This window comes from Prosopis cineraria, unplaced genomic scaffold, assembly GCF_029017545.1.
Source record: "Prosopis cineraria cultivar Desert tree isolate PC_DT_omini unplaced genomic scaffold, ASM2901754v1 PC10, whole genome shotgun sequence".
Lineage (NCBI taxonomy): Eukaryota > Viridiplantae > Streptophyta > Magnoliopsida > Fabales > Fabaceae > Prosopis > Prosopis cineraria.
This window is the reverse complement of record NW_026555341.1, coordinates 27,286,248-27,295,904: the sequence shown is the minus strand read 5'-3', so window position 1 is coordinate 27,295,904 and position 9,657 is coordinate 27,286,248. Positions and strand designations below refer to the sequence as shown.

At 28.4% G+C, this 9,657-nt stretch overlaps 1 protein-coding gene across 1 annotated transcript; it reads right to left on the bottom strand.

The window, feature by feature from the left end:
- Positions 1-400: 400 nt before the first annotated feature.
- Positions 401-8,033, bottom strand: LOC129322520 (beta-galactosidase 15-like). The gene is made up of 17 exons (XM_054968828.1): positions 7,863-8,033; positions 7,653-7,748; positions 7,437-7,549; positions 7,276-7,342; positions 7,098-7,190; positions 6,834-6,977; positions 6,617-6,705; positions 6,395-6,500; positions 6,201-6,288; positions 5,958-6,076; positions 5,159-5,320; positions 4,403-4,688; positions 3,228-3,337; positions 2,852-3,079; positions 1,747-1,958; positions 619-898; positions 401-514 (listed from the first exon to the last, which is right to left on the bottom strand). The coding sequence occupies exons 1-17, from the start codon at positions 8,031-8,033 to the stop codon at positions 401-403; spliced, it is 2,478 nt and encodes an 825-aa protein (XP_054824803.1).
- Between the last annotated feature and the right edge of the window lie 1,624 nt (positions 8,034-9,657).

Sequence of the window (9,657 nt, the reverse complement as noted above, 5' to 3'; positions counted from 1 at the left end):
AATCAATCATCTCTCCTAATCAATGTAGCTTTGTTCCAGGCTGACATGGAGCAGACAATATCATTGTGGCTCAAAAGGTTATTTATTCCATATGGGATATAAAAGGGAAGAAGGGATTCATGAGTATCAAAATTAACCTAGAAAAAGCTAATCACCAGGTCAACTATATCTAAAAACTTTAGGAGGATAAAATAGACCAAAGTAAGAAGTGCAGGGGAGAATGCCAAAAATAATGTAACTCATTTCTTTATATATTAAATAAAATACTGAACTTTATTGAGTTAATAAAGGCCAAATGTCATGTAATTAAATTGAAGAAACTAAAATCAAGAAAAAGGAAAAAACCGATAAACGATAAAAGATAAAACTACGCTCTATGCTAACTGAAAAATCTGTTTTTTCACTTGCAGATTGCTTCCAAAGCCAACCTATTGTGCTTGTCTTTGCCACACCCAGTAGCTCCAAGCACTTCCTCAGACACTTGAAAAGAACACTCTTGTTTACCAGTACAAAGCTGCAAGAATCATAAAATGAGATTAAAGCACAGATAAATATTGCTCTAAATTAATAATGTGATTAATTATAATTAATCTTGAATAATTTTAATTAAATATATACCTTATTGATGGCTGACAGGGCTTGTGGGGATGAACAAGAACCATGTTGAAAGGATCCACAAGAACCATTGGGTTGACCAAAGCTGGCAAACTTGATCTCAGATATAACTTGGCCAACGTTGCAAATGAGGTCCAACTTGTGGTTTTCATAAGTATTTGCACAAATCTTCTCAGGTTTCACAGTTCCAATTCTCACCCCATTTGGATTCCCTCCTTTGTCCTCAAACAGTACCAGTGAGTTTAATCCTTGACCATTTAGAAATGACCGAGGAACATGGTACCTTTTTGATTGTCACCAAAAAAAAAAATACAGATCCATATATGTTAGAGAATTTTTTTTAGATCGGTCAAATGATTTTGACTTGTAGAAACTTTGATCAAGTAGATCTTAAATACAAGTAAATAAAGAAAGAACAAGAGGTCTAGTGGACATGTAAACCAAAACAACTCAATCAGTCAAGTTACATCAAAGAACTCATTTCTTTTCCCATCCTCCTCCTCCCTGATAAAAGATGGAGGATGGTTAAAGAAATAGCTATGAGTGGTCAAAGTATGAGCAAACTTTGCCATAGAGTCAGCTTTTCTAACAAAAATTCTATGCACAAAATTTAAATTTACAATACACTCTACCCTTGTGACCTTTTTTTTTTTTTTTTCCTGGGAGAATGACAACCAAAGATCTTATAATTAAGAAGGTTAATGCTAAATCAGTATTTTTTTTTTTAAAAGACTTTCAAATCTGAAATATAGGAATATTAGTAATAAAATTTGGGAACTTAAGCTATGATTGATGAGATCTTGATTTGATATTAACTTTCTTGTGGGGACCTTCTTGTCATTCTCCCCCCCCCCCAAATGGATCCTCTTGTATTCGAAGTTACATTATTTATAAATTATGGATGGGAACTTATATGAATTTTCTCCTAGTGGAATTGGAGAGTATAAAGAAAAAAGAAAAAGAGTGACTATATATGCACTTTCTATATATCTTAAAAAAAAAAAAACCTTTCTATCTCTCCATGGAAAGTGTGGCGGTGCTTGAGTAATATATTCACAAAACACATGCAGTGAATGATCATAAAAATAGAATTGAAAATTAAGAAGATGATTAGGGTTAATCAATAATTACCATCTTTGAGTAGGGTTGCCACAGTTGATCAAGCATTTGTTAGGCTTGTAGGGTCCACGGTAATCACAAGGTGCTGAGCAACCATCCTTGCCAGAAATGTAGCTAGACCAATACCTTCCGAGGCTATTCCCATTAACCCAGGCTTCACCTTTCCCTAATCCCTTCAAATCTACAACCACTGGATCTGTTCCACTCGGAGTTTTGAACCATGTCTGTTCAACACCAAACCCAAAATCTTACCGCTAAACGGATAACAATATGCCAACAAGTTATTGTTACTGCTTAAAAATAGACTTCCGGGAGCATTTCTGCTTTAGGCGTTTCTATAGGTACGAAAGTAGTGTTTTAGAAAATGCTCTCATATATATATATATATATATATATGTTCAAGATGTAGGAGCGTTTTTGTCTAGAAATACTCCCATATATTATATATGGGAGCCAACTTCAAGAAAATTGTTATTATCCTATGACATAGGCAACAGTTTTTGGAATGTGTAGCTATAAAGTATGAAAAATTCCTACCTTTTATAATAGATAGAGCCAGTAATTTAGACTAAGGTAGATAGACTAGCTCAAAAAATCTTAGGGCTAAGGTTAAGAGCTTAAATATTTTTTTTTTACTACAGGCTTGTTCGAATCGCCCAAATAAATTCAAAAAAATATTAGCCAAACCTAAAACTAAATAAGCTTAGCCTGAAAATTAAATTATTTCTTATTATTAATAAAATAAAACTAAAATAGATAAAAATTGAAAATCTTAATTTTGTTTAGAGATAAATATTGAAATTGATTAAATAAAATAAAATAAAATAATATTTAACAATTTGGATATTCAAGTTAACACAAATAAGTCCAAAAACTCTACTAGTATTAAAGTTGAGCTTGGCTATATGAGTTTTTTATATATTTAGGTATTTTAAACTCAATTTAAATAAGTCCGCCCTACCTGCATTACCGGTTCTAATAATAGGTATTGCTAATATTGCCTTTAAGCTCAGACAACAGTTTGCATATCTTTAACTACAATTTTTAGTTGTTGTTATCAGATAAAACTGTTATAGTGCTCCTGCGCGTGTTTTGAAGTGGATGAAGTTTTGATTACCTTGTACCAAACCATGGGTTTGTCTCTTGGAAGGCCAAAAAGAAGCCAAGGCTTGATAGCTTCTGGGAGGCTAAAGAGTTTATCAAGCTGACCTTGTAATCCCACTTTGTAAGTCCATTGATTCTTAGAGATATCAACTATTTGCTCTTTACCAGTAGTATCATTTGCAGCCAATACAACAGGTCCCAGGATTCCAACTTTCACGTTGTCAAAGAATGCACCATAGTTCTATTATATATATATATATATATATATTCATCACACAAACAAAACACAAATTAAGGTACTGTCAAATTGTATCTGTATGTAGAATCATACATCAAAACCTTAATCAACCTGTGATTTGTTTATAATATATAGATATATTATGACTTACTGGTAATCCAACAGTGCCACTAAGTAAAGAGATCTCGTTCTTCCCAGGACGCAGTTTGATCTTCGACTCATGTTGAAACTTATAGTGTCCATTTTCAGTAAATTGAGCACCTGCCAGCCACATGATAGATAATTAGGGTTTTTGGGTTGAGAAATATTCTAATTAGGCTACGAGCTATACACACACTCTCCCTATCTTCCTGTTTTTAAGTATAAGAAAATAATAATCAACTCACACAGTTTTAGAAAATTGGTTAAGTATAATAATTGTCTAAAATTAAAAAAGTTGGACTAAATTATCCATGTAATTAATGAAATCAATTTTTCTTGTGAAAATAAACTTTAATTTATGATGAACAATTTAGAAAAAATGTGATAAATGCTTTTGAAAATTTGTAGTTTTTTTAATAAAAAATTTAAAGAAGTATATGACAGTTTCTCTTATAACAAAAAAAGAGATAGAATATAAAACTACTATAAAAAAAGGCCTATGAGAGTGCTTCAAAAACATTCCGAATCTAAATGCTCCAATAAGCTTTTTCTTATAATAGTATATTATCCTCTGGACCACAATATAATACAATATTAACTAATTCATGTTTTTTAAATGCCCTCATAGAAGTGTTATAATAATGATAAGGCTAAATTGCACATTTAGCTATTTAACTTTATATAAAATTTCATTTTTATTCCTTAATTTTATAAAGTGTTTTTCCAGTCTTTTAACTCTAATAACATTAGTTTTATGAACAAAAAATTTCATATTAAACTTTTAAATATTGACAAAATCTTTTTAAATATTGACATTTTATGTTTAATTCTTTACCATGACAATGATTGATACAAAAAATAATAATTTTAAATTAATACTATTAGGATTAAAGTATTGAAAAATATTTTATATAAGCTTAGAGGATCAAATGCACATTTTAGCTTAATGATCATTGAAATTTCAATATCATTTTTTTTAAAGAAGTAATAAATGAAATAGGGTTATAGGTGGTAAAACAATTACAAAAATTATACAATGCCATATATTTTAGATTAAATAAGGTTTTCAAAAAGTGTAATATATAACGTTATATCCAGAGGGAGTAGCTAGACATTAGGATTTTAGTCTGTGGTGTCAAAATTTGAAAGAATAAAGCAGTGAGTGATAGATATAAAGTTACGTACCAACATGTAAGCCATTGACAAAAACATGAATAAGGTGGCTAGAAGTGTTGACTCTGATGGAAACATCATCTTTACCCCAAAGAGGGTCACTTTTATTATTGAGATTAACACTTGTGAAGTACCACAAATAATCACTTGTGTCATTAGTCACAACCTTCTGATCCAAAAGTTCTGAAACTGTCAGAGTAGCAACCTTAAATTTCTTCTGCGGTGGTTCATTTCTCCATTGCCATTTCAATTCTTGTGGCTCTTCTTTCTTTATCATCACAGTGGTCTGAGTATTCACCTGATAATTAAATACATTAACGTAAAACCCAAGCTTTAGTTCAACAATTAATTCGTTAATATTATTAGGCATAGTAAAATTTTTAGTCCCACAAGTTTAACTCAATTATTAATTTGATTTCTCAAGTTTGATTTTCATTGATTTGGTCCCTTATGTTTTCTAAAATTATGATATTAGTCTTTTAAGTTTTAAAAACCAAATTTACTCTCAAATTAATCTAATGTGTAAAGTATTTTAATGACTTGACATATATATATATGTGTGTGTAAAGTATTTGGTCCCTTATATAATATTTTAATCTAATGTGTAAAGTATTTTAAATTTAAAAGATCAAATTAATAATCAAGACAAATTTAAAAGATTAAAACTATCACTATCCCATAGTATATTATTTTTGTTATATATGGTCTCAAAAAATATTATTATTTCTATATACTAATACATATATGAATATAATTATATCCACGTACCTTTGCTGTGTTGTAAATTTCTGTAGAACAATTACGAAGGATTGTGACAGACCAAGCAGGGACAGTGTAAGTCTTATTTCTGAAGTTAACAGTGGCGTCACTTGACTCATTTCCATTTCCCAGGAAGCAAACTGAATGTTGCATGTGTTCATAAGACGTGCCCTGTTAACAAATATATATACACAAAAAAAATGGTTATCCATTTGTGTAAAATGGGATTATATAACTTTTTACTTCCTAAACTTTCTTTAATTTAATTATTAATTTAGTTCTTAAACTTTACCTTACTGTAATTTAGTAGTTGTGGTTTATTGAGTTAAAAAATTATAGGAACTGAATTGTACTAGTCATCAAACTAAGAAGATTAAATTTTTCCAAATCTAAAAAAAAACTATAAAGACATTCAAAATTTAAAAACTGAATTGATAGTTGAAGAAAAAAAATAAAACTTATATTTGTTGAGCCTAGAAACATCTCAGGAGAAGAAACAACATGGTTAGAATGCCAGAGAGTTTAAGAGAATACAAGTATGACACCACATCTATTTGGAGATACCACATCTTAACTCAAAACATTAAAATATTAAATTTATAGATTTTTTTTCACTTATATACCTCTCCCTCCAACCCAATTCTAATCAATGTATGACTTTTCAATCCTGCTACCGAGGTGTGAAATCTTGCTAATGAGCAAATCTAACTCACGTAAACTTTTAGTTTATATATATATATATATATATATATATATAAGAATATTACTTATACCAAAAAATGAAAAAAAAAAAAAGAATATCACTTACTGTAACCATATTTCCAAAATCAGTGGTTGTTTGATTGCCATATGTCAAGGCTGTCTCAGATGCTAGAAGGATACGATGGAGCTGGTTAAGGTGACCCCACTTGGGTTGATTCAGATTTCCTAAAAGCAATTTATTCAGTGATTTAGTAATGTGATAAAAAAATAATAGTTACGAAACTATATAAACAAATATATATTAATTTGTTTTAAAAGAAAATATTGATTTATGTATATATTATTGTACCATATTCATCGAGAGGGGCATCGTAATCATAAGATGTGGTGATATATGGTCCTCCTGCACTTCTACCAAAATTGGTACCACCATGGTACTGGAAAAAAAAACAAAAAATATTAATTAAATTAATCAGATAATTAATTAATAATTGATATATCTTTCTTGCCATGAGAAGAAAAAATTATTATTAATTTAATTACCATATAGTAGTTTTGGAGAGTGCCGCCAGATTGGTAAAACTTTGCAACAGCATAAGCCACATCCTCTGCAGTTCTATGAGGATCTTGGCCACCCCAATTCTTATACCTAAAAATTCAATCAAACAAAATTAAATAAATTAAAATAGTTAGATTAATGTTTTTAATATAATTAAGCACATAAATACAAAAATTAATTGATAGAAAAAAAAATCAGGAACTAACCAGCCAGTCCAATTCTCAGTCCATGCCTTGGGTGAATTCTTGTTGTTGGGAGTAAATTTATCGCAATAATAACCATTGCATGTGTTAATCTAATTTTAAGAAGTCAATTAGAAAAAAAGAAATTAATTAATTAATTAACCTTGTAATAGATTATCATTTGTAATATATATATATATATATATATAACAGAATATTTTAATTTAATTAAAAATTTTACCATAGGCTGTGGTGCATCAGATTGTTGACACATAATCCAAGGAACACCAATCTGATATGAGCTTGCCAGTTGAGCACACCAATTTACATATTCTTTTCCAGCTTCACCATACTGACCCATAATATTTCCATATTCATTTTCAATCTTTTAAGTTCCAAAAACGAAAAAAATGTGGTTAATAATTACAAAAAAAATAATATTTTTATTAAAAAAAGACACAGGAAAATCAACAAACAATATTTTTAGATAAATTAAAAATTAAACCTGGGCAGAAATAATAGGTCCTCCTTGTGAGGCAAAGAGCTTCTCTTTTTTCATCATGTCCACTATGAGAGTTGTGAACCTTTTCATCTCATCCTATATATAATTTAACAAAAGTTAAATTATATATTTATTCAGCAGAATTGAAATTGAAATTTTCAAATGAACTAATAATACTTACCAGGTATGGTTTATTCATTGTCCTAAACTCAATGTTTGGAATATTATGTAACCACACTGGAAATCCTCTGAGAACAGAAGATACAATATATGGAATTATATATGTGTATAATTATAATTAATGAAATATAAATTATTATAGTATTTAATTTAATTGATTACCCGTAATTCCATTCTGCACAAACATATGGACCAATTCGAAGTAAAGCATAAAGCCCTTCTTTTTTAATGTCTTTAATGAATCTCACAAGATCGAGATTCCCAGAAAAATCATACTGCACAAATTAAAAATAATAAATAAGTAAATAAATAAAGTCTCATTATTGAATGAATATATTTGAGTGCAATATATTTGCTGATAATATAATTAATAAGAACCTGGCCACGTATAGGCTCATGAGCATTCCAGAAAACATAGGTCTCAATTACATTAAGACCGCCTTCTTTTGATTTTCTAATCAAATCTGGCCACATCTGTGATTAAAAAAAAATTGTATTCATTTTAGTTTTGAGATGAAGATGAATAATAAACAACAACAGAAACATATAATAGGATTCAAATTACAAAGAGAATCATTATATACTTACTTCAGCAGTGCTACGAGGATAATGGATAGAGCCTGAGATGAGAATTCTGCGTTGGCCATCAATGGTGAAAGCTCTTCCATCATGTGATACATTTGTTGCTTTCGCGACAGTTATGAAAGCGAGACATAATAAAAGAATACTGATAATGGCTTTCTTTATTGTCATCTTCATGGTGATCAGAAGGAAGAAGAAAGTTGGTTCTAAGAATTGAAATTGAGTTTTTATAGCATCATGATGGGTGATATAGATCTTATTTAGTAAAATATTTAATTATAATTATAATTTTATGATTATGTTTATATATCCAAACAGATGAGATAGAAAGATTATATATATATATATATATATATTGGGATGGGATATGATGTGGTTTAGATTTTTTTAGTAAAATTCTGTGGCTTTCTTTATATTTTGTTTGAATTAATAATTATAGAGATCAATCCTTCACTTCTCATAAAATTATGCAGACTTTTTGTGAAATCATATATTTAGTTATAAAAATATTTCTTTCATTTTGACCATCTTGTACGTACAATTATTAAACTGTCTTTTACTCATCAATTTTATCTTTTTTTTTGACGAAAATATATTTTATTAACGTAAATGTTCACTGAGTGATATTTTCAATATTTGTTAACTTTTCAACCTCTAATTTTCGTATTTTACTGAAATTTTACTAATTTTTAATTTTATATTTCGAATATTCATTTAAATATTACTATACATAATTATTTAAGATATTGTTTAATAAATATGTCATATTTTGTTGTATCAAGGGGTTTGAACTCTAAGCCTTTATCCACATTAAATCCCACTTTTTCTGCAAATATGTCATATTTTTTAATGTAGTATTAGCAAGAATATTACCATAAACTTTAAGAGAGAAAAAAGGAAACTAAATTTATCTGGGAAAGAAATTTAAAATTTTAACAATCTTGAAAAGTAGAGGGAAGGATTTAAAAATAGATAGATGTCTAATGATGTATTTGACTATTAAGTTTTAAAAATACACACACATTTTATTTTTTTTAATAACTATAAATCAACTTTATTTATAGGGATTCCATAAAAAATATATACTGTTGATAATTATTAATTAATTATAGTATTAATATATATTCCAAGATTTTTTTCGTTTCAAATCCTTCCTAAATTATTATTGGGATTATTTATTATTTAAAGAATAGATGAGTACACATTTGTACTTAATGATGATAAAAACTAAGAAAATAATTATTATTATTTAGATTTTAAATTTGAGTAATATACAATATTTCAAATTTCAAATTTTAATAATTGTTGTTTCGATTCGAACTTTTGGCATGTGGAAGAGACTGGTTTAACACAAAATAGAGGAATAGAAACAACGAAAAGGGGAAGGTAAGACAGAAAGACGATGAGGAGAAAGGTTGAAATTTAAAATCACCAGAGTATATTGAGCTTTTAAAATTCTAAAAAAATTGTAATAAAAAAAATTCTTGAATTCAAATCAAATACAAGTCTATACATTTTTATATATCCTAACAATAGATGTGGTCCAAATCCAAATCTACACTAATTTAAATATAAAGTTATTTTATTTCGTTTTCATAAATGAGCTTTTTAGTCACCCAAATCTTATAAAAAAGTTTCCTTTAGTTTTGGAAAATAGAAGAGGAGGGAAGCTAATAAATAACTCCCAATGACATAATATGAAAATATATTAAATTGACATTGAAATTATGATTATGAGTAGATATTGTTTATATAGATAGAAACCTGATATACTGAATTATAAAACAGGGTAACCTGATAT

What these genes read in the sequence shown, in the direction of transcription:
- LOC129322520 (XM_054968828.1), bottom strand. Translation starts at nt 8,033, where the DNA reads ATGAAGATGACAATAAAGAAAGCCATTATCAGTATTCTTTTATTATGT. An exon ending in ATTTTGGAAATATGGTTACA is followed by an intron (nt 5,321 to 5,957) that starts GTAAGTGATATT and finishes ATTTGTTAACAG; the next exon opens with GGCACGTCTTATGAACACAT. An exon ending in GTGGCACTGTTGGATTACCA is followed by an intron (nt 3,080 to 3,227) that starts GTAAGTCATAAT and finishes TATATATAATAG; the next exon opens with AACTATGGTGCATTCTTTGA.